The sequence below is a fragment of the Hydra viridissima genome, unplaced genomic scaffold (assembly GCF_058129835.1).
Source record: "Hydra viridissima isolate aposymbiotic clone 2 unplaced genomic scaffold, HvirCarnegie_v1 scaffold_13, whole genome shotgun sequence".
NCBI classification, from domain to species: Eukaryota; Metazoa; Cnidaria; class Hydrozoa; order Anthoathecata; family Hydridae; genus Hydra; species Hydra viridissima.
In genome coordinates, this window is record NW_028324312.1 from 5,311,329 (window position 1) to 5,339,047 (window position 27,719).

The window sequence follows — 27,719 nt, forward strand, 5'->3', positions numbered from 1 at the left end:
AACATTTTTCAATCTCTTGCTAAAAGATCGTTATACTTTTTCATATTGTAAAATATATCAGAAATAATTTATATAATCAAGCTTTTTCATAAATCTCAAATAAGTTTTTTATTTAATTTTATCTAGTATTGCTGGTTTTTAATTTAGACAATAAATTTAATCAAGCCATAGCATTTTTTATTTTGACCCCTTCTATTTCTGATTAGACAATATTTTAGGATTATGAGTGTTTCGCTTTAAAAACAGTTAGAAGAAGGTCTTGATTTAAATTATATAGCTAAAATATTCTCACACTCATAAGTTTTTTTAGTGAAGACTGTTGTTATTCTTTTTTTTTTTTTTTTTTTTTTAGATATAAATATAATGATCACATTAAAGATATGGGGATTAATGCTGCTTTGTTTTAATGCCATTTGTCAAGAAACTGGGTCAGGAACTGGGTCAGGAACTGCCTCTGGTCAAGAAGGTATGTACTTAATAGTATTTTATATATCTCCATTATTTGTTGGTCTATCATATACTTTTTTTATTATTTTTTTTTTTTAACATACAAGTAGATAAATTTTTTAATATCATGCTTAATTATTCTATTAAATCTTTATCTCTTGTAGAGATTTTGTTTATAATCTTCTCAAAATGCATTTTTTTCAAAACCATAAATTATCATATCTATTATTTCTAAGCTTTTCAGCCTTTTTTGCTATATTAACATAGAAATGGTTTCCAAATATGCCTCTTTCAAAGTTGACACAAATGTTGCAATAGCTGTCTTCATATCTTGCTGCACTCCTTTCATATCGATTAATATTTTCTAAACAAATAAATTACAATAACATTTTATATATAAGCCAAAAGTAACTATTATTATTATTATTATTATTATTATTATTATTATTATTATTATTATTATTATTATTATTATTATTATTATTATTATTATTTGTTAATAAGTAAAAAAAAAAGTTTTTGTAATTTTAAAACATGCTTTTAAAAATGAAATAATTTACTTCTGTTTGGTTTAATTTAAACAGGTATTCCTCCAAGAGTCCACCAGCTCATCATATTGGATAATGTACCAATTGAAAATGTGATTGGGATGGATGTTCTTAAACTTGAATGCACAGCTTCAGGAAATCCCGTACCAAAAATTGAGTGGTCATTTAATCAAGTCAAGTTTGTTCCAAATCAACCTTTTAGTGGTGTTGATGGTACTGAAAAAGTTCGTCATAAAATTGAAGGTAGTTATTTATGTATATTTTTTGCTAAGTAAACCTAAATATAGCTTTTATAACTGTTTTTCTTCAAAGTGAGAAATAACTGTTTTTTTCTGGGTCTGTATAGGTGACATTTGACAAGTTGAAAAATATTTGTCATTTTAGCATTTCCATTTGAAACATGCATAAAGTAACCTATTAACATAAAATAACTGCTGAAGGCTCAGGTATTTCTCTCTGCATCCAAAAGTAAAATGTCATTAGTCTTTTTTGTTGACAAGTCTTTACTATTACTGTAAGTTTAAGAGAAACCCAAAAATATGCAGCAATTTAATTCTGATACAGTTTAGTTTTTATTTTTTTCAATTAACATAATTTTTTTTTCAGGTATTCTTTATGCTTGGCTTATAAGAAGTTAATTTTTTTAAAAGTTTGTCTTTTAATATTTTTGAGTTGTTGTCAGTGTGTTTTAACAAATGGAAAGTAAAAACAAGAGATGATGAAATGTACATAATCTACCAGATTGAATATCTGTTGAGATTGAATGTCTGTTGAGTTGAGCTTAAATTCCTGTTGTAGGATAATTATTACAAAGATTTTTTTGTATTAAAAACAAGTACACAGATTTCTTTTAAATAAATTCTAAACAGATAAATTAAGTTGAAACAAATAATTTTTTATGAAGTTGAATAAGCAGACAAACTTAGGTGCTGATATAAGTATACAATTGAAATATAACAGAAAGTTAAATAATCTTGAAGCTTCTTTGTTCATTTTCCTAATTAATATGTAAAATATACACGAAGTTGTATATACTTTATATACTAGTTAGGAAAATTTCTAAATAAGTGTCCTGATTTATATTACAACAAGTTTTATTGAAAGAAACAGAAAAGTAATACAACATAAAATGATATTTTATGTATCTGTATATAAATCTATCAATTTTTTTTTTAGGTGGAAAATTAACTATAACAGAAGTTAGAGGAAGAAGAACAGGTAGTGATAATTTGTATGATACTGGAAGATATCGCTGCATTGCTACAAATGAAATGGGAACTGTATTTGCTGAAATGTATATCAATGTTCGTGTAATGGGTGTCTTTAATCCAGGTTTTCAATTTGAAAATGATCCAACTAAACACAGGTTTGATATCAATTAGCTTAATTTTTTTTTCAAATGTTTAACTTTAAACATCTAAAATTAAGTAATTACAATTTTAAAATTTGAGGTGTTGTCATTTAGGTTTTCATAAAAATATTTTCTAACACTTTTTAACACAAATGAGTTTTACCTTTAGGCCTGTTGTTGGTCAAAAGTTTATTGTCCCTTGCCCAGGTCACATTAAGGGTTATGGTACAACTATTCGATGGGGTACTGTTGATTCTCAAAAGATAATTGACTATTGGTTGCCAGGATACACACCTCGTCTTTTTCAGACTGTAGACGGCTCTCTTGTATACAGTGTTGTACTAGAAGATGATATTAAAGAATCTCGCAACTCAGGTGGTCCACGTTGTATTTTAATTAATTATGGAATTACAAGGTTCTCAAACCAGCAAGTTTTGTATGAAGCTTATGATCGTAAGTTGCACATTGCTTTACACACCATATATATTAAACTTGTTTTTTGATTTGTAGAAAAGTCAGTCAGCAATATTTAAATACCTAATTGAATATATATATATATAGGGTGATTCGAAAAAATTAAACTGTTAAAATTTTTTAGTGCTGTTTGCTTTTCATGCTCCTTCTGGTGAGTAGATAAAAGTGAAAATGTTTTTAGAATTAAACAATATTTAGTACTGCCTCAATGCACCTCAAAATTGTCAAATATGTAAAACATATTGTATGTACAGGTATTTTCACCCAGTCAACATGGTCTATTAAGTAATAAGCCATATATCAGTAGTGTTTTACCAACTTAGTATACTACAAAACACAATTCAAAAACAGACAATTACACTGTAATGTCAGGAATACTCAAATTGTAATAGTTGTTGTGTGTCATTTTAGTTATCAGCCAGTCAGATGTTTAATTCATTGATTTTTCTATGAGATTTGACTTATTGCAGTTTAGGAGTTGTTTGCGGTGACTCTGAAATAGGTATTGTTTCTGCTCTTCCTGTTTTGTAGCTGAGGAATTAAGTTCTGTTGTCAGTGTAATGGCCCTTTCAGTCCTGTCATTAACAGCTTGGAGAGCTTGGAATGACTTTTGGTAGGTTTCCAGTTCAGATCACTTACTGACTTCTTCTGACAGAAAAGAAATGTCTAGTTTAAGAACTAACTAAAGAAAGACACTAAATGAGCTCCAATAAAAGCTTCAAGAGACTTTTCAATGATTTCATGACATCACTGGATTTTGTGAGCAAGTTGAATTGTGCTGAATGGACTGATCATTACAATCACAAAGTCTGCATGCTACTGCATATTTTGGCTGAAGAAGTTAAATATTGGATAGTGTGTTCAATATTCTATTCTATGCACCATTAAACTAGGTTGATGTGAAACCACTGAAATTCTAAATCCAAGTCCTTTACTTCACTGCCAAACCAAATAACTGCTAGTTGCATCAAATACTTGTAGTAATTCATAGGAAGAGTATCATTGTCCAGACCGTTTTTTTTCTTTTTAAAACTTTTCACTTGAATAGTGTTTATTTAAACATGTCCTTTTTGCCTTCAACTATCTTTGTACCAAAACAGTAGATCAAAAATAGGAGGTTTGAACAAATATTATTAATAACATTTTCAAGATAGATGGTCTCACTTATTTGTAATGTCAGATTGAAATTGGTTTGAATTATCATATTGGGAAAAGAGAAAAATGTTAGAAGGAAACTTTAAAAAATTAAATTTGATCACTAAAATGATTTTTTAAGAAAATATTGATAAAAGATTATCAATATTTTCTTAAGATTATCAATATTATCCAATTTCAGTATTCGTGAACAAAATCCCTATTTTTTACCAAACCTTTTTGCCTGGTAATGGGCACATGGTACAAATTCTTTTTCAGTACATTGAGGAGTAAACTAATCTCCTACAAGAAGCATTGTTAACTGAAGAATTATTTTGGAAATCAACTCACAGCCCAAAACATTTTATGTTCAACTGCAGTTTTTTTTGTCTATTTCTTTCTGAATAGTAATTTTGTTGATATGAATCCAATTTGAAGTTCTTTTATAACCTTTAAAACATTTTCAATTTATCTTGTTACCAAACCACCAAATAGTGTTAATGCTAATACGTTTTAGCTAGTCCATGAAAAAATGTCCCTTTTGATATAAAAAATCAGCATATATTTGGTTTTTTAAAATGCCTGAAGCAACTTGTTTAGCTTGCATGCTTTTCACTCTTATAGTAATTCTTTTCTCTTATAAATATACAGATTGAATACATCAAATGGAGCATTAACACTCCATTTAAAGATTGTATTGTATCTTGTATGAAATTATAATTGTTTTAAAAGAAAATTTTTGTTATTACAGGAAAAATAGAAACAAGGAAACCAGAGTTGCTTGCACTACTTGAACCTCAAATGTCTGCCCCAATTGAGTCATCGTTTTCCATGATATGTGGTGCACTTGGAAAGTAAGATTTTAGATTTATTTAGAAGTATAAAACATTTTTATGGTTTTGATTTTACATAAATTTGAAATTTTAATTCTGTGACCAGAATATAGTTTTAAAAGTTACTAAAGAGTGTTACATATCTAAGTTGGTGGTTACATATTGGCACTGTATCTTTTGGTTCATTATTTTTACTTATACTGTTTTTGTTATGCCTTCAACAAAAACATGTAAAAATAATGTATCACAACAATAGGTCTGCATCTCAGTTCTGCATCTCAGTTCATTTGTATATTGATTCAATATAATGTACTTTGTAGAGGTCTTTTTAAAAAAGACGTACAAAATGCATGTTAAATCAAAAAGTATGAAAAGTATTTAAAAGATGTTTTTAAAAAATATAAAAAACATACAGCAATAAACAATTTATTTCTACTTTGCTATCTTGAAAAGATATTATAAAAAAGTGTGTTGTAATGAGAAAAGTAGCATTTCTTGGTTAATTATTTTACTATACTGTATTTAATGATTTACACTGAGAAGAAATTGATTGTATTGTGTGAATGAAACAATTCAAGAATGATAAAAACAATCTGAACAATATACCAATATGCAGAGAATAAAGACAGAACCTATTAAAGAATTATTTAAATTTTTTGTTATAAAAATTTTTCTTTTGTTTTCTTCCTAGTCCGGTTCCAAAATATCGTTGGGAGTATCAAGGAAAAGAACTTATACCATTACGTCCTGGAGGAAATGAATTGAATTTTGAGTTTTTTGAGTTTTTAAACAACCGCCTTGAACTACGTATTCGAAGAGTTACTGAATACTCTGGTGGTACATTTAAATGTTATGCATACAATGATCTGGGAGAGGTGTGGACCATCGGCCAGCTATCTGTTGCAAGTAATAAATATATTTTATTGTTTCTCTTAATAAATAATAACTTATTAGCTTATTTCTCAATATAACATCTCTTTCTTAGTTCCACCAAAGTTCAACATCTTTTTCCCTGATGAAATTCAAGTTCCATTTGAAAATGCCTTTGAGTTAAGATGTAATGCATCTGGGTTCCCTTATCCAAGATTTGAATGGTATCAAAACAGTACACAACTTAAAGTTAAGTAAGTTTGACAATGTCTCTTGTATTTGTGGATATCATAATTTTTTTTTTTCTTAAAAAAGGTAATTAGTTTTTGTGAATATTTGTGAAGACAGAATCTTCTCAGCTTCTGCTTCATAAATAGGCACCAGCGATTTGGTTCATAAAATTTGCTAAAAAGTCAGTCTGACTTTTTTGCAGATTACAACAGTCCAATCATTAAATATTTTACAAATCATAATTGGAAAATTAGTTAGCAAACTACTAGCAAATTTTTGTTTTGCAGATTTTCTTTGATGTTTGGATTATTAATCCGAAAAAAAATTTTGAATTAATACAATTTTAGTTCACTTAGTGAATCATACTAATTTCGGTCTGTTGATTAAATGGTGTGGTCTGAAAAATTACATTTTAATTAAGTGCGCATTAAGTGAGTTTTTTTTTATTCGGTAATCTTAGACTGCAACAATTCATTCAACAAATCAACAAGTCTACTATTCTTCACTTATATGTCTTACAGTAAACCATTATTTTAACATTTTGATTTAAAAGTCAGGAGTTTTTATAGAAATAGAAATAAAAACAAGAACTAGTTTGAAAAATTGTTTGCTTTCATTTTAACATTTAAGACAAATAACTTTTAAGTAATAAGTTCTTTTATTGAAAACTTTATGCCTCAAAAATATCCTTTTTTATTAAAGCAAATGGAAAATTTTAAATATAATTTAAATAATTAGTTCTTTTTTGGAAATAAAAACTAGTTTGAAAGATTGATTGCTTTCGTTTCAATGTTTAAGGCAAATAACCTTTAAATAGTTCTTTTATTGAAGGTTCTTTGCAATCACGCTTTATTATGGCAAATATTAAGGAAATATTGATGCAAATATTTGAATAAAAAAGCCTGTAAACTTAAAAAGTAATTCAATCCATGTTTTTTGGATTTTTAATCCAAAAAATAATCTATGTTAAGTCAATCTGTTTTTTGGATTTTAAATTAAATAATCCAAAACATTATTCTGATCTGATCTTTGAAACTTAATCTGAAAAATAATCTGATTTGTTTCATTTTTATGTTAATTTTTTTTCTTTTCAGATGCCTAAGTTATCTAATATTTGAAAATTCTTCAACAAGGTAGAGGAAAACAAGACCAAATGTAAGACCTGTGGCAAAACATATTTGGTTAATCAAATCACCACAAGTTCCTTAAGGAATCATTTGAAAAGAGTCCATTTGAATTTATATAAACAATTAGAAAGGAAAGACAAGGAAAAATCAACAATTCCAGACATTTTTGAAGAGCTTGCTTCTTAAGACTCGGATTTTGAACAAACACAAGAAAGAGGAAAGAAGAGATGTCCATAGACACAGACAGATACACCAGCATCACCACAGTCTGGACCAAGTTTAACTTGTGGCACTTCTCACATGGACTCGGCAAAATAAAAAACAGGCTACCAAACAAGAATGGGAAGTCACTGACATCAATTAAATAAGAACTGATGCTGGCATTACTAGATGGGTGATTGAGGACATTCAACCATTTTCTATAATAGAAACTTTGGCATTCACCCGGATGATGAAAAGTGCAATCAACAGTCAATTCGGAGCCATTACAGCAAAGAATATGTCTACAAAATACATTCCTCCCTTTTTTAAATTCATCCAAAGTGGAATTTAGTGTGCTGATCAGTGTCCTAATCTAGTTGTCAGTGGTGCTGGCGATGACGAAAGATGTCTGAAGTGGTTAGTTCTCAGCCACAAAATAACAAAATTAGTAGGTCACTTCAACCAGTCCTCTCAAAAAGCTATGACTTTAGTTGATGCTGCCAAAGCCTTGAATAACTCTAGAGTGAAGCTAGTGCAGAGATGCCCCACAAGTTGGAACTCTGACCTCCATCAAATGGATTCTGTGGTGGATCTTCTTCCAGCAATGCATTCTTTAAAGAATCTGAACCCCACTGTTTCTGGAGGTTGTAAGTTGACAGATCTTTTACCAACAGAAGATGAATCAGAATCTTCAATCTGTCATCTGGCTTCTGAAAGGCTTCTCCAAGAAGTACAGCTGCAAAAAGAATGTTATGTTCCTTTATTAATTGCCTATAAAATACCAGAGGAAGATTAGCAAGGCAGATGATCAAGCCAAAAACTGAGGTGTCATCAGAGCTTACTTACTACTTCAATGAAGATCTAGACAAAAGATTTGAAGGAGAACTGATGAATATTAAATTCTCCATTGCTCATTTTTTAGATCCTAACAACAAGGGCATGTGCTTTGTGGATGAAGGGGAAAAATATGAAGTAGTCAAAACTGCAGTAAAAAAAAGCTATGGAAGAACTGTCAGAAAAAGAAATTGGGTGATAAGGATGGTGACAGCTTTGATTTCACTGAACAACACTGAAGAAAGTGTTTGGTGCAGCTTACATTAATCCTGGAGGTGAAACAAGTACCAAGAAAGCTGCCTTTTCAGCTGAAATTGAGGGGTATTTGAATGCAAAACCAGTTCCAGCAAATACAAATGTGCAGGAATTCTGGAAACAAAACCAGTATATTTACCCAATAATGTCAAAGCTGTCCAGAAAAAACCTCTGTATATCTGCTGCATCATCAACATCTGAAAGAGTTTTCTCAACAGCAGGGAACATAATGAACTCTAGAAGAACCAATCTTTCAATCTCAAAGGTTGAGATATGCTGGTATATATGAAAGAAAACACTAAACAAAGCAAAATTTAAGGCCATGAAATGAATTTGGGAAATAATAAACTTTCATTGTGATTTTGACATCTTTTTATTTCTTAACATGCAAATCATTTTATTGTATATTAGAAATAAATAAAAAAAAGCATTCCTTATTCTGAATCTGCATTAATCTGCAAAAATAATTTTAGACTGCAATCTGATCCAAAAGTACTAGACCAAATTATTAACCAAAAAGTTTTAACAAATTATTTTCTGATACATTTCTGGATCAAATCAATCCATAAATAGTTTGAACCAATCTACAAAGATAGTTTGTTGTACAATCAGATAAACAGTAACTGATTGGCAGTCTTTATTCAAAAATATTTAATGTTTTTTTTGTATACTTAATCATTTAGTAGTTTTAAATTTGCCTGAAACAAGATTTTCCATTAAATGAATTTTTTTTCAAAGGGACTTACGAAGAACTTGGACTGAAAATGAAGATAATCAGGGTTCTGTTTTGAAATTTACACAAATGACTTTTGCTGATAATGGAATCTATATATGTATAGCTATCAATACTCAAGATACTATTACACAGTCAACATTTATTAAAGTTCGAGGTATTTTTATAATCAATCATTATCCTATGAGTTTTATAGACATTAATGCTTAGTTTTTTGTTGATTGGGTTCTTTTGTCATCAATAATTTTGTAAAGAAATTATTTTTTTAAGAAAACAACTTTTGTAAAACTTTGTTTGCATTATTTAAAGCCAATTTCACTTTTGATTGTTTTTTATTTTAGCAATGGCACCTGTCTTCGAAATACCATTAGATGATCCTATTTATCTCTTTCGAACTGAAAACATGATGATACATTGTCAGCCTGCTGCAGGACCTATTCCAACATTTACATGGTCTAAAGATAGCATTGCTATTGTTATTATTCCTGGTGGGAGGTTTGATGTCTTCCCAAATGGTACTTTACTAATAAGAGGTGTTTTATCAACTGATAGTGGTGTATATAAATGTTTAGCAGAAAACTCTCTTGGAAAAGCAGAAAGCTCAGGCACAGCAATTGTGTTAGGTATAAGCTTGTTATTTATTTACAAAAAAAAACAAGTTTGTAAAGACACTAGGTTTTTGAGTATTAAGTTTGCTACCTGGCTATGCAAAAGTTATTAATTTCTACTTTTAGAACCAACAATAATTACCCATCCTCCTGTATCTCAAGGTCATCAAATAGGTTTTCAAGGGATACAATTATTTTGTGGTGCTTCTTGGGATCCACGTCTGGAATTGCGTATTGAATGGTCCAAAGGTGGTGTTAAAATGGCAAAGTTTGATAATCGCATATATATAGAAAAACGTACTGCTGGACCACCAAGAATTTTATACATAAATAATTTAACAATTGATGATGCTGGTAATTATTCTTGCCATGCTTTTACAAAAGTTGGAAATGTTGTTTCTGAACAAACACGTTATGCATATCTTATTGTTAAGGGTCCACCTCAGCCACCAGCAGGTGTTAATGTGAGGGGAAACTGTGGAAATTTTGATGCTGTACTACATTGGACTAGAGGCGAAGAATTAGGAGTAGAAACCAGAGGGTTCTTCATTGAATTTTCCACCAATGTAACAGCAGCAAAGAATATATGGTTTGGAGGTGAAGGTGATCCATTAATGCCTGGTTCAATGATTATTGCTGAACCTGGTACACAAATTAGTTTTAATTTGAATAAAGGAAATCTTGTCCCAGGTGCAAACTTGATATTTCGCTTAAAGGGATTCTCAGATCATTTAGTTGGGAGTCCAAGCAGACCTTCCAAAGTTGGTCAGTGCATAACCCCACCAAGCAGTAAGTTTTTTCTAACTCTTACTCAAATGTAAAAACAAAGTATAATCAATCAGATTCAATTTACTAGCAAGGAGACTAAACAAACAATTAAAATTGTGCTTTGAGTTGTAGTTTAGGTTTTAATATTTAATTTTTGTTCCTAAAAAAATACATTTTTAAGTAAAATTCCAAAAAAACAATTTTTTTCATACAAAATATTTCATATAAAATATTTTTTGTATTTTCATACAAAAATATTGATGTGCATTTAAGAAGTATTGTTGCAGGGAATATTGCTTAACTAAAAAATTTTTTATTTTAAGAACCACCAATGAACCCGTTAAATGTTACAGGCATAACTAAAATGAAGCCAGGAGTATTGTTTGTATCATGGCGAGTAAGTACTTTATAAGCTTGGTTAGTTAATTGGAGTAGCTTTTTTAGCTTCACTTCGGTTTACAAACTTTCTTAAAAACCTCTGTTCTCTACACAGTTTCACATGAGTATATATTTTTATATATTTTTTGTTTAATTACTTTTATAAACTTCTTATTTATTATAGATAATAGCATACAAAATCACATTATGTTAATGAGTTTGATTATGTTAATATGCTTGAGTGTTATTTTTGTATTTTAATTAAAATTTATTTAAAAATAATTAACTCATTTTATTACATTTTCATTAAATATAAAATTTAAAAGAATCCTGTTATGAACATTTAAATATTTATAGGACTGAAAAAATACATTTTAACAATATTTATAGGGTTGTTAATAAATCTTTAAATTCAAAGCAAAAATACAACTATGGAATCACAGTTGAGTGAACCGATTTTTGAGGACTTGATATAAAGTTAGAATGAAAAATTTCAGTCAAATAGATTTTTGTTTTCAGGCTATATCGCTTGCTCTATTTTAAAATGTTTTGTCCATTAAAAAAAAAAAAATCTTGTTTTTGGGCCACAATAATGCAAGTTAATTAATTGAAAAATGTTCTCTTACATTTAGGCAATAACTGATGTATATTATGGTGATGTTGGTTTTTTTTATGAAGTTGGTTATAGAGCTGTAGGAGCAACGTCTTTCACTGTTAAAGAGGTTCGAGATTTAAATGTAACTGAGTTTGAGATTCCAACACCAGGAATCAACAAAGAATATGAGTTTTATGTTCGGTCAAATAATATTCAAGGACCTGGACCTGATCCTGTGACAGTTAAAGCCTTTTCAGGAAAAGAACGTAAGATTAATTTTTGTGCTTTTATGGTTGATATGCTGCGAGTTTTGCTGCTTGTTGTCTAAAAAATAGTTTTCTTTTTTCTGTTGATTAACAACTCAAATAGTTACAATTGGTTTTTACATTTTTTTAAAATATTTTGTAAATAATTATACATATTTTATTTTTTATGTCAAAATTTCAAAGCTAGTGACAATTTTTTTAAATACAAAAATAGCACCAACATCCCCTCCTCGAAATTTCAAAGTTAACTCAATAACCCGGTATACTGTAGACTTTACATGGAACAAAGTTGACAATGCAGATGGTTACAGGGTGGGTGTTTATGTACTTAAAAATGAGTTTTAGATTTTTGATGATATTTTGATGATATAGTAACATTAACAGCTTAAAAAATGTTTTTTTAGCTTAAAAAAATGCTATTTAGGTAAAATATTGGAACATAACAGATGCTGAAAATCTGAGAGGAAGATTAAGACGTGCTATTACTGATCCAATTGTTTATAATTACCAGTATTTCATCGGTGTTGATTATCAGTATGGTGGTTCACTTGTTAATATGTCAGCTCAGTTAACTTTTCTTGCAACAATTTCATCTTTAAATAGTGGTGGTTTTAGCCCAGAAAGTGATGTTATCTCTTTTGAATCACAAGCGAGAGGTGAATATTTATGTAAATTGTCTCCAGTCTGATTCTAATTGTTATAAGGAAATATTACTACAAATGTATTCACTGTATTATTGCAAATCTATTTTAAAGATGAATTTCAGATATACCAATATATATATATTCTATCTGATATATCCAAACTCATGCTTTCATTCTCTTTCTCTTTATCTTTCATCCAAAAGTTAAGGCTTTGTCACCTAATTGTGTTAGTTCTTAAATTGGAAGCAATTTGAGTGGGATAAATTTAAGCACTTAAAGTTACTATTAACTGAAGTTATTTACTTAAAAGAAGAATGTTGAAGCTTAAAAAAAACTTTAATATTTAAAAATTTTTTTCCTTAGTCCCTGATGCACCTTATGGGGTGCAATTTCGAGTTTTTGGTCAATCTGCACATATGAGTTGGCAGCCTCCCCTCAATCCAAATGGATACATAGAGCAGTATGAGATTTCATGGGAGAACAGTCAGCTTGAAAATCAACCCATAGTTGTTATTAAAGCTGAGAAACTAACTGTTGATCGTAGATCTCGAGAAGCATACCTTATTAATAAGTTTGTGCCATTAACATATTATAGTGTGAGGATGAATGCCAGAAATCGAATTGGTCCTGGTGGAGATTGGGAAAAAATATTGGTTGCTGTCAGTGCTGATGATAGTAAGTTCAGATGATAATTGACTTTCAGAAGCTTTTAAATGATGGACTATAGGTATTTATAGATTATCAATTTCTGATTTTTAGTTCCTGGAAAACCTGGAGCTCCTAAAGCTGTTCCATTTGATGATACTGCAATTAATGTGACCTTCCAATTGCCAAGTTATGGTGGCTTACCATCAATGTTTTATATTTTCTATCGACCTCGAGGTAGCTGAAAAAATATCAGCAAAACGTTAAAATTTTTTGTAGTTTTTCTTAACAAGGCTAAAGGAAAAACTCGGGATAAATTTTGTTCATTTTCATATTTTTTTCAGGCGATTATTTTAAAGAACCAAAAAATGTCTCGCAGCTGTTTCCACAGCAAGCTTGGTTTTTAGTGAAAGATCTAGATTTTGTACCATATGATTTTTGGACAGTAGGTGTAAATTCGCTGGGTCAGAGTGAAACAAGCGATGTGACTGAGCAAAGACCAATAAGAGCTCTAAGTACTTTTAACAGGATTTTTTTTTAACATAAATTTATTCATTCAAAATAAAATAACTAAAAAAAATTTTTTTTTTTAATTAGAGCCCCAAGCACATGCTTCTCAATTTCCATGGTACCGTAGCAACTGGTTTATTGCAGTTGGTTTGTGTTTGCTTTTTATCGCTTTCACCATGCTGACCCTCATTTTTCTGTTGAGAACTGGTCCAGTGGCTTATAAAAGTAATTTATTACAGTAATTTTGAATGGTTATTTGATGGGTATTTTTTGGATTCTTTGCTATTTTCTTTTTCTTTTTTTTTTTTTTCTTTCGTAAAAGGTCTTAAAGAAGATCCTGATTATAAATACAGTGGTAATAGTGGCTTTCCATCAGGAGGAGTAAAAATGAAGACAAAAAAAAAAGAACAATCTTCGAAAGCTGCTGCTGCAGGAGCAGCCTTCTCGTGAGAAAGCTTCTGTGTTTTATATTGACATTTTATTAATAAAATGATTTTTAAAATTTTTTTTTCATTTTTATAGCGCAACAGATGACCAAGATAACCCTCCGCCGCGATACTCAGATCAGGATTCTATCGATAAGAAATCTCCAACAGCGAGTAGATCAGGAAGTGAAGGAAGTCGCACTGCATCCAGTAACATTTTAAAAATATTTTTATTATATATTTAGTTAATACTTAACGTTTTGAAAATGAAGGAAACCCAAAAAAAAAACTCGCGTTAAACAACAATTTTTTTTTTTTGTGCAGAAAGTCACTCTGAAAATGAATACAGTGAAAGTGAGTCCGGAAGCGGAAGTGAGTACAGTGACGAAGAGCAAGGTTCATATTATAGTGATGAAGAAAAGAAAAAAGATAGCGAAGACGAAGATAATGATGATGATGCTGAAGATACTAGCACATTTGTTTAGCTTTCCTCCCTAGACTTTTCTTCCAAGAAAAAAAAGTTCTTTATTCCTACGCGCGAATATTGATTCCCTTCTTTATTTGTCTGGAAAGACTAAGTGGAATTTACCTATTAATTAATCGCGTATCAGCTGTATGGTCTGTCATGACGTGTTACAAATATAAATTGTTTGTACTTCACAGAATATTTTATAATTTAACTTTTTGTATTCTGTATTTTAATATTTTTGGTGTACGATTTACTTTTTTAATTTTATTTTATATGAATATTAATGTAAAAATAGGTGCTTGAATAATCAATGTATATTGTATTTATGTTTTTTTTATTATTATTATTATTATTATTATTGAGGGTCTGCCAATTTATTTTATACTAAATTAAATATTTGTAAAAAAGCTTTTTGCTAGGAAAATGATTTTGAATGGATTTATAAAAGCATCGAATTTATGTCTCAGTTTTCGAACCTTGATATTTGTTTTTAGGCATGCAATCAATTATATTTATTTGAAATTTGACCTGTTCTCTTTTATGAAAATAAAATTCATTTATAAATCTTTTTATTTTACCATAAAAGTCAACTTTAGAGCTTTTTTGTTTAAATTTGTTGTTATTGGTATTAAATAGCATAAAAGAGAATGGAATCGAAGAGCTATTACTAGCTGTTTTTTTCCCCGTCTTTTAGTGCAATGGTCGGCAAACTTGATGCCTCTCGCAATTATTTACAAGTTATTTAAGAACTATTAACATAAATTTGAAAAAAAGAGATTTTAAATTTGTTTAAAAGTTGTGTATAATGTGTTGTGATGAAATTAGTTCTTTTGTACGTACAACTGTCGTGATTTACAATAGTTGAACGCGGTGTCTTTTTTAATTATAACTAATTATAACTAATTTGAAAGTTCTTGTAACTTTCTTAGTCACGTATGATTTCTTTTATACAGGAAATATTTACATCAGTATATTTAATATAAAAAAAATGGTTAAATAATTTTAATTGTTTCTCCTGCCTTAAGATTATTTTTTCCAATCGGCAACTCGGATTTATGGGTTTTTTTCTCGTTGGATTTTTGTTTCAAGAGAATTCTAAACTCAAGTTTTTAATAAAATATTAATATCTAGCAGGACATTTTTTTATTGGATTGAAAAAGTGGTCGATTAAACATACCTTTCGATTAAATGTTAATTAAGCGCGAGATATTTTAGTTAAATAAATCCTTGCACTCGACGCACAGTGACTCAGAACGATCAAAAAACGGTAAAAATTAAATAAAATTTGACATAAATCGTAAATTAATAATGTTATCAAAATAATAATTTTTGGGTCAAAGATTTCAAATTTGTTAATAAATTTTTATTATATGCGTGGCTTCAACGCGCGTTTAAGGTGACTATACGCGTACAAAAAAAATTTTTTCTCAAGTTTTAGAATCTTCAAGACAAACACATTATCTTGATATATTACTCTACTAGATATTTTTATAAAAATGGTTATTAAAGGAGGTTGATACATAGAGAAAAAAAAACTGTATTTTATTACATTCATTTTATAATTTACATTACAATTAATTTAGTAACTTCATCTGGTAACGGTTTTCCTCGATAGCTCTTATGTTTTCTAAAAGATATGCTTGATACTTTTGGATCTGATCTTACTAGAAGGTAGTGCATCTGATTCATCATTGTGTTTAACCTTGATATTTTTGCCATGTGCTTAAGTCTAGAATTTCTTATCTGTTTATTTAAGCTCTCCAGTGCATCTTCCGAATATACCCCAATTGGAAAAGGTAATTTACATCATACGGAAGAACTATGAAGCAGCAGTTTATGTACAGTGGGAGGCATAACATGCCAGTCGTACAAACTCACTTTAAGTTTAGCTGTTTCAGTGCAGTATAAATCTAATTCATTGATATTAATAGAATATCCACAAGATATGGTTATGAGAATATTATGCAATCTTTAAATTATATAACAATCAACTTTAGTAATTTCAGAAAAAACTTTACTATTTTTAAATGCTCGTCTGGCAGTATTGCCGTCATTGGTATTTCCAGACCCAGTTTTAGGCATGTCAACATATAAGCTTAACCGTTCTCTGAAGAGTACCTGAATCTCTTTTTTTTTAAGTCTACAGATAATTTTTCCTTTATTGTTTTTGGCTTATACTTTTTAATTTCAATTTTGTAACTCAAATGAAGAACAAATTCCAAGCATTTTATCCAGCAATCCAAAGCTGAAATTCCAAGCCCCAAGGCTGACTCATTCTCAGTTTTTGCGTTTAATAAATCAATATTGTTCATTTCGTTGGGTTTAGCATTGCAAACATTGCAGGATTGAGTGGATTTTTCTCTGTAAGTGCGTTAACTACTTTATTATCAAATATAGTAAGATCAACTCTATAGCTGATATTAAAGGTCACCTTTCTTCCTGCAATATCAAAAACTTTGCAAAACGTCTTCAAGGTATTTATTTGATTCTTTAGATCTGATTTTTCTTCTCTGGATAAAATTGGACTCTCTTTTTTATATTGTAGATGAAGAGGTCTACAAAAGTGACAACTTAAAGGACTTCTTAAAGGACAACTTAAAGGATTTTTCCAAATTTCGCCATCTTCTACTTTGAGCAATAAAGACACAAAAACTGTACTAAAAAGAATTTCTTCACTCTTAAGTTCTATACTTGTGATGCTTGTCTCAAAGTATTTCTGTTTATAAATACTTTGGCTTGATGCTCCATCAAAACCAATCTTTCCATATAAAACTCCAAATATTTCGTTACCTTAACCACAATTAGGCATATCAATCATTTCAGTTATTCTACTCACAGTGTTATCTAACATGCTTTGAAGAGTACACTTTGCAGAAATTTTAGAAAAATGTATATTCTCAGGATAGTATTTCAATTTTTCCACGAAAATATTGTGCAAAGTAGGATAAATATAATGATCATAAACTGGCTTTAACAATTGTCACATTTTTACATCCTGTAATAACACTATATTACTAAGTAACTTTATGTTACAGGAAATTCTAAAGTTGTTCAGTTACGCTTTTTCAAACATGTTGTACTTATCAAATAATAAATACTATCAAAAATGGCGGAAAACAAGGTTTTTAAGTTTTTATCAGCATTTGTATTTCTTTAATAACTTCCAATACCGCAGGAGACCGCAGTAATCCCTTTATAATTTAAAAGTAGAAATGTTAATTAACTAGAAAAAATGTATATATTTTTGGAACTCGGTGGAACATTTTTTTAGTTGATATATAAACCAAAAAAATACAATTACTTGCTACCTTTTTTTTAGAAAAGTCTTTAAATTTAAACAAAAAAATCAGACTTTTATTTTTCTTTTGAGTAAATTTGAAATATATAGAGCCAAAAGATTATCTTCAAAATAAATATACACTTTTATTTAGATTAAAAATACTCTTTTTTAGTTAAATAAAAATCTCACTTTTTTCAGATTTCTTTGAAAATAATATCAAATTTTTTTACTTCTTTTAACTATAAAATATAAAATAAAAGTTTTATGAAACAATTATTTATACTTTTGAAATAAAAAATTATTGCAATTTAATATTTTTTAAAAAAGGGCACTTAATTTATAGAAAAGTTGTGAGGGGTTTATTACCATTTTTTTTGCTGTTTTGAGTCACTGTGCGACGTGAGCAATAAGTTTATACAAGAATTTTTTAAAACTCTGGAGCTCTCCGCTTTGAGTGTGGAATTCATTTGAAGAAATAAACGTTTGTTGGGCCTAGTTCTTCGGTCTTAAAGCAAATGCCCTTGGTGCGCTATGGAAATGATTTCATTTTGTAATTTCGTTGAAGCAATTATTGCCTCTTAGACTTAGGTCATCTTGTATTGAAGCTATTAGCTCAGATGCGAATGCTTTTTTTTCTTCTAAAAAATGGATTAAGGAGGATAATAAGGGCCGAGTCAATTTACTTTGGTGGACCTGTAGAATTCAAAGATGATGTAAGAAAGAAAGAGGAAGTGAGAGGTATCTAGTAGAAAATTTTTACAGTCATAAGCAATGTATTATTCTTGAACTATACCTAACAGAAATGAGAATATGTTGAATTACAATTTCTAATGTTTAAAAATCTTAAATTGTGTTAAATTGTTGAAAATTCTATAAAACAAAACACTTATCTAAGGATGCTCCCTAACTTTATTAATCAACTCATTTCAAGAACTTCATACGTGAAATGAGGTGCCCAGGGCTTGTCTTTATGCTCGATTTGCCGAAATATGCTTTAAAAGATTTATATATCTTGATAGATGCTTTCACAGAGTACCTTTTTACTCTTCTAATAATAAAGTGTTCATAGACTCAGCAAATTGCATCTGCTGGGTTGCACTTTAAATGCATCTGCTGGGTTGCACTTTAAATGCATCTGCTGGGTTGCACTTTAAATGACTGAGAAAAAGTTTTGTTGTGTTAGTGAATCACTAATTGCAATGATATTTTTTGTAAAATTCTTATAAACACGAACTTTTGGTTGATTGGTTTGTTTGAAGTCAACTATCAGCGATTGGTTTGCTACCAGTTCGCTGTTTTTCACATAACTTTAAAACAGTTATAGGATTTCCTGCTTTTGAATTTTCTAAAAAGTTTTTAAATCTTATATTACTTAATATCTAAATATTTTCGGGGTTTGAAAAATTTTTATCAAGTATATTAAAGGTATAATAAACGATACCATTTATTTAATGAAAACACCTGATTCTAAAAATTTTTATCAAGTATATTAAAGGTATAATAAACGATACCATTTATTTAATGAAACCTGCTTCTAAAAATTTTTAAGAAGTTAGTACAACTATTGTTGTAATTGAATTCCAAAATGTGTACATAAAAATATGAAATTCATCTTCACAAAGATTTTGAATAAAGGATTTAATAGGAAAAAAGCAAGGCTTTGATAGGAAAAAAAAAACAAACAAGAAATCCTGCAATTCGATATTAGATTATAGAAAGCATGGAGTGACACGTGGAATTAGGTTAAATACAAAAAAACTAGCTTCATTTTTTTGTGAAGATTTTTGAATTCGATTCCCTTCCGTTTATTCAAGTCTACGTCACTCAAATTTTGTCAGAGTTTTTGTTATCGGAATTTTTCAACAAAAAGTTTTAAAGGTTTTAATTTCTCATAGCCCGAAGCCTTGAAGCGTTTTACAAGTGATGTTTCATATATACCTGTCACCAATATCATTAATATAGAGAGGAAAATATTATGATTGAAATTCTTCATACCATCGTGTTATGGTTACTTTATGACCAATGGTTACTTTAGATATGTTTTCTTTAGATTGCAAGTAAATTTGCTTATGAAAAATATTAAATTTGACAATAAAGTTATGTTTTTAAAAACTTGAAATAATTTTCAGGAAATTACAAAATTACCAATTCAAAAATATTTAAGATTAAAATAAGACATTTAAAGCGCTTGAAAGATTAAAATAAGACATTTAAAAAGGCTATTATTTTGCGCGCGCGCAAAATAATAGCCTTTTTAAATGTCTTATTTTAATCTTTCAAGCGCTAAATACATTTTAAATTATGGGAAATATGTTTATATTTAACTTTTATTATTTTTTACTTTGCTTTAATATTTAAAAATAGTTTGTTTTTTTTTTTATAAGAAAATTAGCAGATTTTGAAGACTTTAACTGGAACAGTCACAAAATATATTCATATTTTAAACTAACTATAAAACTGTCGACATAACCAATCTGAAAAAAAAAAAAAGTACTATTTTTTGGAAAGAAATGGAAATAACAATTTCGAGGTAAGAAATGAATTCCAAAGGCGCATTATGAAATATAGTTTAGAATTTAAAAAATACCAGAAGTAAAATTTACACTGCAACCGAAAGATTGAATTCTAAATAAACTTTAAAACATTCCACAGCCACAAAACACAGTTATGGAAAAATCGTTTCAGGAAAGTTGAAACTTTTTATAAAAAATGAAATTCCCCATCTTCGCAAAATTTAATAAAGTTCATACAACTTACAGGACCATTTATATTTACAATACAAAGGAAATATGAGACTCATAATATTAAAAAATAAAAAATAAACAGAAAATATCTTCAGATAACGGTTGGCAAAAGTTCTTCACGAAATTTGAGTAAGCATTCTGATTTTCAACTTTTAATGAAACAGTTTAATAAATTACTTTAACAATTCTAATTGAAAATTACCTATTCTTGTGCAGACGCAAAAGGAAAGCCACAGATATAGAAAAAAAAAATTCTTTTATATACATATTTAATGACACACCAATAATTTAGAGACAAAAATGCAAATGGTAAGACTTGTTTAAAAAAAACAACCTCGAAATGTTTCATTCGAACTTTACAATAACAAAAAAAGTTTATGACTAAACTTAAATTCTTTGTATGCAGATAAATTTTAAATATAAAATCACTTATATTAGACACACGTTTGTAACGTTATAAATATGATTAAAAATTTCTTTACTCTGAGAAAGAACGTATATCTTTATTACTTAAACCATAAACTATGCCTGAAACAAACAAAACATAAGACAATCCAAATCTATTTTAATCTTACTAAAAGTTACAGCAATAGGCTCATCTCTCCTAGCCAAAAAACTAACAACAGACGGGACGTTGTATCTCTTTAATACATCAAGTAAAATAAGGGCATCTGTATAGTGGGTAAAGCACTCCATTGTGACAAATTCTTCTCCTTCTCCCATTATCCAATGAACTTGCTTTTCAAAAGTCTTACGCATTTCTGCTTCTTTTTCAGATGATTTTAAAGAATCTTCTAAACCAAAGAACTGAATCTGGTTGTTAGATAACGAAATATGCACATTACAAACAGTATCGTGATTAACTCTCTCATTATCATTTAAATTTTTTTCCCTTGAAGAGCGGCGTGAATTCTGTGACATAAAATCTTCTAGTTCATAAGTGTCTGATTTTTCTGTAGCCAACGTTTTGAGCTTGTTTTTCAACTGAAAAAATGAACAGTGATAATGTTAGCAAAATAATATATTTCGGTGAGAATTAAGCATGTGCAGCAAATAATGCTTTATAAAGGATGAATAACATACAATGCATTGATGCTTCATACAAGATAAATATCTGAATATCTATTCTGTATAAAACATTAATGCATTACATAAAGTTTCATACACAAACACTTAGATAATTTTAATTTATAAAAAAGTATACATACCATTTTAAATGCTACTTAACAAATTGATAGTAAAAAATATTTAAAATATTTAAAGTTGTAATTTGAACAGCTTAATCATTTAAGTTATCAATGAAATAATTCTTAGGAAATTTTAAACCACACTTGGTAAAGCTAGCAGAATATTATATTCAATTTCTAAAAATTCTAAGACAACACCAGAGGATTTGTTAAACATTTTAAACAAGGGGAAGATTCTTATAACACAACTGGTGTATCTTACAACACACCTAGTGTATATTGTTCAAAGTTAAAGGCCACCATTAAATATATAACTGGTAGCACAAAGGGTTATCTGGTTTATACCGAATTTAAAAAACATTTTGCAAACAAAGGGAAAAATATTGCAAACAAAGGGTATATGATATTTCCCAATTGATTATTAAATTATCCTTATAGATTACTTAATTATCCCTATAGATTATTTAACTATCCCTATAGATTATTTAACTATCCCTATTATTTAATTATCCCTATAGATTATTTAACTATCCCTATAGATTATTTAACTATCCCTATAGATTATTTAACTATCCCTATAGATTATTTAACTATCCCTATAGATTATTTAACTATCCCTATTATTTAATTATCCCTATAGATTATTTAATTATTCCTATTATTTAATTACCCCTATAGATTGTTTAAGAAAGCCTAAGCAGATGAACTTCCAGGGATTATTTAAGAAAATTACCCCAATACTAACCAACTTAAAGAAGGTCTTGAGAAAGTTCCATTCTCAACAAGGGCTTAGAGTGTTTCCAGTTCTGGTATGAAATATAAAACCATCTCAGGCTTTTATCGCCTAATGCTAACAGTTACCTCATGACAATCAAACACATTAATGGCCCTGTTGAAGTATTGGTAGATAAGCAAAATATTTATCTGCTAATATTTTGCTATATGTTGCAAATGATAATGAAGGAGAAATCCAATCAAGGGCAGTAGAACCATTCAATCTTGAAGGCTAAGAAAAGAATAACTGTGATGCACAAGGGAAAAAAATCTTCAATTTTTTAAATTTAAGTTTGTGTTTGCAAAATTTTAATTTACAATGCAATGATAGACAACCTAAGTTGTCATTAACTTTGTCAGAAGATAAAAATATTAATCATATTGATAAAACTATTATAATTCTTTATTCAAACCTGTGTGATTACAAACTCATTTTAAAGTTTAAACAACATTCATTCAAATTTTGGAGAATTAAAGTTATTTGCTGATTATGTACATACAATACTGTGAATAAGTTTTAGTCCACTTATTAAAACTCATCTTTTTTTAACATATTTTGAATAATAGCTTCCGATTATTTTTTTTATATAAAATAACTACTAACATCAAACATTACTAAGCACTAATTTAATAAACAAAAGCAATATTTATCAAAATTTTGAATAGATTTTTGTATTTAGATATCTAACATGTTTATTTTTATTATATGCTGATCTGAACCCAATTCGTATCATCTTGTTTGCTTTTAGTTTGCTTTTGCTTTTTTGTTTATTTATTGCTGTGAAGGCTTCATATTAGATGATAGTACAGTTTACAAAGATATTTCATAGATACTGTGTGTTTAATATCATTTTTTGTTTTTCTAAGAGCAAAACTTTTTCTAATTTAAGTTATTTTCCTCTTGTATTATGTTTATTGCTTTAAAGTGCTAAAATGGGTAAAATTCCACTACTGGAATGTAAAAAATTATCGTGCTTCATAAAGAAGGTTATTCTCAACAATAAATTGTCCAAAAAAAAATATTCAAGGACAGCCATTACAGAAATTATAAAAAATTTAAAAACACGGGATCTCTTGAGGATAAAACTCAAAGTGGATCTTCAAAGCTCACAAAACATGACAAAAAGTATTTTAAAAAAGTGTCTCTACGAAATCAGAAAAAAACCTCCAGTAAACTAGCCCAAGACATTCAGGCTGCAACTGGGACAAATGTTTCCTCATCTTGCATTCGTTGACATTTACTAAAAACTGGGTTAAGAGGTGTGTTGCAGTTTGAAAGCCTTTAAAACATTGTGGCAATAAAGGAAAAAGATTTAAATATGCAAAACAGCATTATAATTGGACTCAAAAAATGTTAAACCGTGTAATATACACAGATGAATCAAAATTTGAATTGTTCGGTAGCAGAAGATGACAGTATGTAAGAAGAAGGGTTGGAGAGGCTCAACGCCCTGATTGTCTACATCGAACAATCAAGCATGGGGGAGGGTCTGTTTTAGTTTAGGGTTGTATTTCATCATCTGGAGTAGGTGATTTAATCAGAATTGATGGCAAACTGACATAAGAACAATATATAGAAATTTTAAAATATCATGCAACACCATCTGGAATGAGACTAATTGGTAATAATTTCATTCTACAGCAAGAAAATGATCCCAAACATTGTTCCCAAGTGGCCAAAAAATATTTATAGGACATATGTGAGGAGGGAGTTCTCAAAGTAATGAACTGCCCTCCTCAAAGTCCAGATTTGAACATTATTGAACATTTTTGGGAATATTTTGATAAAAAGAAGGTTGAATATAACCCCAAAAATATTGAAGAATGTTTCTGACTATTAAAAAGAGAGTGGGCCAATATTCCACAAAATTTCATTACCAATTTATACGAACCAATTCCCAGGAGATTTGATTCTGTGATCAATACAAAAGGGTGGACATACAAACTATTGTTTTTTTCTTTTTGTATCATAATTTATTAAATTATTTCTTTTGATATTTTTGTTTGTAATATACACTGCCGTTCATGGAAGTTAGGACAAAAAATATTTTTTCAAAAGAACAATATTAGAATGTAATAACGTTATAAAATTATTAACTTATATTAGTAAAATTTATGTTTATATAAAAATAAATCAAGTTAAATAAAATTTGTATAAAAAAATTCTAAATTATGTTATTTTAATGTAAATACATTAAAATAACATATATTGTACACGCAAGTAAAAGTCAGTAAAAAAGTAAAAAAATTTTAAATTAATAAACAGAGAACCCAGAAACATATTAAATTCACGTATGAACCTGTATTTTACATTATCAATTCAAATCTTTTAAGTTTGTCATTTAACAAGTATTTCTATTGTTTACTGTGTTTTTATATGCAGATATTTTGTGTATTTTGTGTTGTTGTTTTAAAAATTTCAATTGCAGAAGTTCAAAGGTATAATTAAATTTTTTTTTTGAGTGTAAATTCAAAATATTGAAAAAAATATGCCTAAAGGTAAGCCAATAAGTGTAGAAAAAAGGGCAGCAATACTCACTTTGCTTCAAGAAGACTATACAGTTAGAAAAATAGCTGAAGAGTTAAATCTGAGTAAATCAACAGTTAGCTATACAATTCGTCGATATCAAGAATCTGGAAGTTTGGAAGACATAAATCGTCCGGGTCCTTCTCGCATAACAACAAAAACTGATGAATGTCGTATAAAAGTTATCAGTAAACTTAATCGAATGTTAACTGCTCCACAAAAAACAGCTATTTTCAATTGTGATCAAGAAAAAAATGTTTCTGCTAGTACAATCAAATGAAGGTTGCAAAAAACTAACTTGCATGGTCGTGTTGCTTTCCGAAAACCATATCTACGAAAACCATATCTACGAAAACCATATGTAGAAATTATTTAAATAAAAAAAAGGTGAAAATGTATTAAGTGTAATGACCTTGCCTCCCATAAGCCCAGACCTCAACCCCATTGAATTACTATGGGATGAACTGGATAGAAAAACTAGAACTGTATGCCCAACATGAAAATCTCATTTATGGAACATTATAGAACAGGAATGAATTAATATTCAGAAAGAAACAATTAGAAAATCAATTGAAAGAATGCTGAGAATAGTTAAAGCAGTTATTAAATCAAAGGGTGGTCTTTTTGACGAAAAGAAAATTTAATTATTATAATGGTTTTTGTAATTTTTTATTACATAAAACTGACTAATAATATATTTTTTATTCAAAATGTATAAAAAATATCATTTTTTCTTAATATAAATCAAAAATGCTATAACGTAATTACATACAAATATTGTTTTTTGAAAAAAATCACCATTGTCCTAACTTCCATGAGCGGTAGTGTATGTCTATAAATCTGATTTTTTTTTACTTCATAAGTCCTTCATATTTTTACGATAAAATCAAAAATAATTATAAAACTATGGTGGGTTAAAACTTATTCACAGTATAGTATATCTTAATTGGTTGATTTATTTAGTTATTTTGTTATAATACAGCAAAAATTGTAAATGCATAGGTCAGTTAAACTCGAAAAAAGATTAAATCCTAAAATTATAATTATTTCATTTATGATAATATACAAATTTGATACCTTATTTTAAATAAAATAATTATAACTTTAAGATTTAATTAGACTAAATTGTTGGTTTTAAAGTGGCTTTTCCATAAAAAATAAACAAAATTAGTATTTAAAAAAATCCTACAAGTTTTTTTGTAACTTATGCATTGATCTAACTAGATAGTGCTACACCATTCCAAGTAATTTATAGGTCTTGGTTTAAAATATCTATAAAATTTGTGGACCTTTACAAATTATTTGCACTTTTCCCCAAGTAACTGGGAAGTTTCTTTTATCTTCATCCATGATTAGACTGTGAAAGCTGTGTAGGCAAAAGGTCTAGTTGAAATGATCCTGTTTATTTCAATTAACTAGTATGCCTGCTGATAGAATCATGAAAATAAAATTAATACAGCCTTAATCATCAAAGCTCACACTTAGAAACAGAAGAGTGTTAGACTTTTTAGATTAAGATCTTTTTAAAAAAATATTTTCTAAGAGTTATTTATTAGCATTATATGACAATTACTTTGTTAAGCAAAGTAAAATGTATTATTAATGCTAAAGCACTTTGTAATTCATGATCATATAATTTTAGTTTGCTTTCCAAAAACTTTTTGCAAGCTTTTAGAGTACTGCTGATGTAACTTTTTTTTTCTAATTCTTAAATCTCATAAAAAGTCTTAAGTTTGAGTTAAGCCTTGCTTTTACATAATTTTTTAAAAAGAAAAAAAAAGGTAAATTATTACTATTTAAATTTCAGAATATACTTAAAACACAAATTAAAAAATAATTAAAACAGAAGTGTTGAATGTTGCACCCTGTTAAATCAGATATTTATGAAAAAAAAAACTTTTACTTACAGCAAAGTCTTCCACAAGATCCGAACCAGCTTTTAAAAACTCTCCATTCAAAATGCTCCACAAATCTTGCTGATTCAAACCTTCTTCAGGCATAAATTTACCCTGGCACAAATAACATGAGACAAACAAACCTTCTGCATATATAACTGGTCGAGCACAAGCAATACTAGTTAAATTATTATGCTCCATTTTTCATGTTATTTTAGCCTAACATAAGCTTTAAAAAAATATTTAGATGTATGAATGTCTGCCTATCCGTCTGTCTGTCTGTCTGTCTGTATGTATGTATGTATGTATGTATGTATGCATGCATGCATGTATGTATGTATGTATGTATGTATGTATGTATGTATGTATGTATGTATGTATGTATGTATGTATGTATGTATGTATGTATGTATGTATAAAGCAAAAAAATTTATATGTGTTTAGCAACAAATATAAATTTTTGTTGCTAAACACATAAGGGTTAAGTTAACTTTTATTTTGAAATGATCAAAGTTAATATTTGACTTAATCTAAACTTTAGTTCTAAACTTATTCTAAGTTTAGCCCAAACTCTAACTCTCACAACTTGTAAAATAATTTGAAACACTATTTACAATAGTATATATGGGGGTTATGGTTACATGACACTAAACTTAACTACATGCATATCTAACAACATAAATGCATATATTCATGTTTAATAAATTAATTGAAACATTCATACAGTTTCTTATAGTGGAATAATATGAATTAACATGGAACAAATTAATATGGATCATAAAAACTATATTATTTATAAAGTTATAACTATCAAAAAATTTCATTAAAGTTAAAATCTTTCAAACTTAAAAAACATTTTTTTACATAGATATCAGGTCATATATACCATTTTTATAAAAAAAAAAAAAAAAAAAAAAAAAACCTCCCAACTACTGAAATTCACTTGAGAAGCAATAGTTGTAAGAT

General features: G+C 28.5%; 3 protein-coding genes across 3 annotated transcripts; 2 read left to right on the forward strand and 1 right to left on the reverse strand.

Annotated features, from left to right (window-relative positions):
• The first annotated feature begins 334 nt into the window (after positions 1-334).
• LOC145194926 (fibronectin type III domain-containing protein-like) lies at positions 335-14,668 on the forward strand. Its single transcript, XM_090069899.1, has 21 exons — positions 335-466; positions 1,032-1,238; positions 2,172-2,361; positions 2,516-2,799; positions 4,706-4,808; positions 5,479-5,693; positions 5,773-5,911; positions 9,044-9,195; positions 9,380-9,661; positions 9,773-10,435; positions 10,738-10,811; positions 11,425-11,653; positions 11,868-11,965; positions 12,078-12,309; positions 12,661-12,972; positions 13,057-13,179; positions 13,287-13,457; positions 13,540-13,677; positions 13,775-13,898; positions 13,975-14,087; positions 14,202-14,668. The coding sequence occupies exons 1-21, from the start codon at positions 364-366 to the stop codon at positions 14,360-14,362; spliced, it is 4,113 nt and encodes a 1,370-aa protein (XP_089926025.1). The 5' UTR covers positions 335-363; the 3' UTR covers positions 14,363-14,668.
• LOC149880156 (uncharacterized) lies at positions 5,918-8,554 on the forward strand. The gene has a single exon (XM_090069900.1). The coding sequence runs from the start codon at positions 7,698-7,700 to the stop codon at positions 8,010-8,012; it is 315 nt and encodes a 104-aa protein (XP_089926026.1). The 5' UTR covers positions 5,918-7,697; the 3' UTR covers positions 8,013-8,554.
• Positions 14,669-20,181: 5,513 nt separating the features above from the next.
• On the reverse strand, positions 20,182-27,719 carry LOC145195373 (uncharacterized). The gene is made up of 2 exons (XM_080073203.2): positions 26,766-27,719; positions 20,182-21,354 (listed from the first exon to the last, which is right to left on the reverse strand). The coding sequence occupies exons 1-2, from the start codon at positions 26,952-26,954 to the stop codon at positions 20,893-20,895; spliced, it is 651 nt and encodes a 216-aa protein (XP_079929329.2). The 5' UTR covers positions 26,955-27,719; the 3' UTR covers positions 20,182-20,892.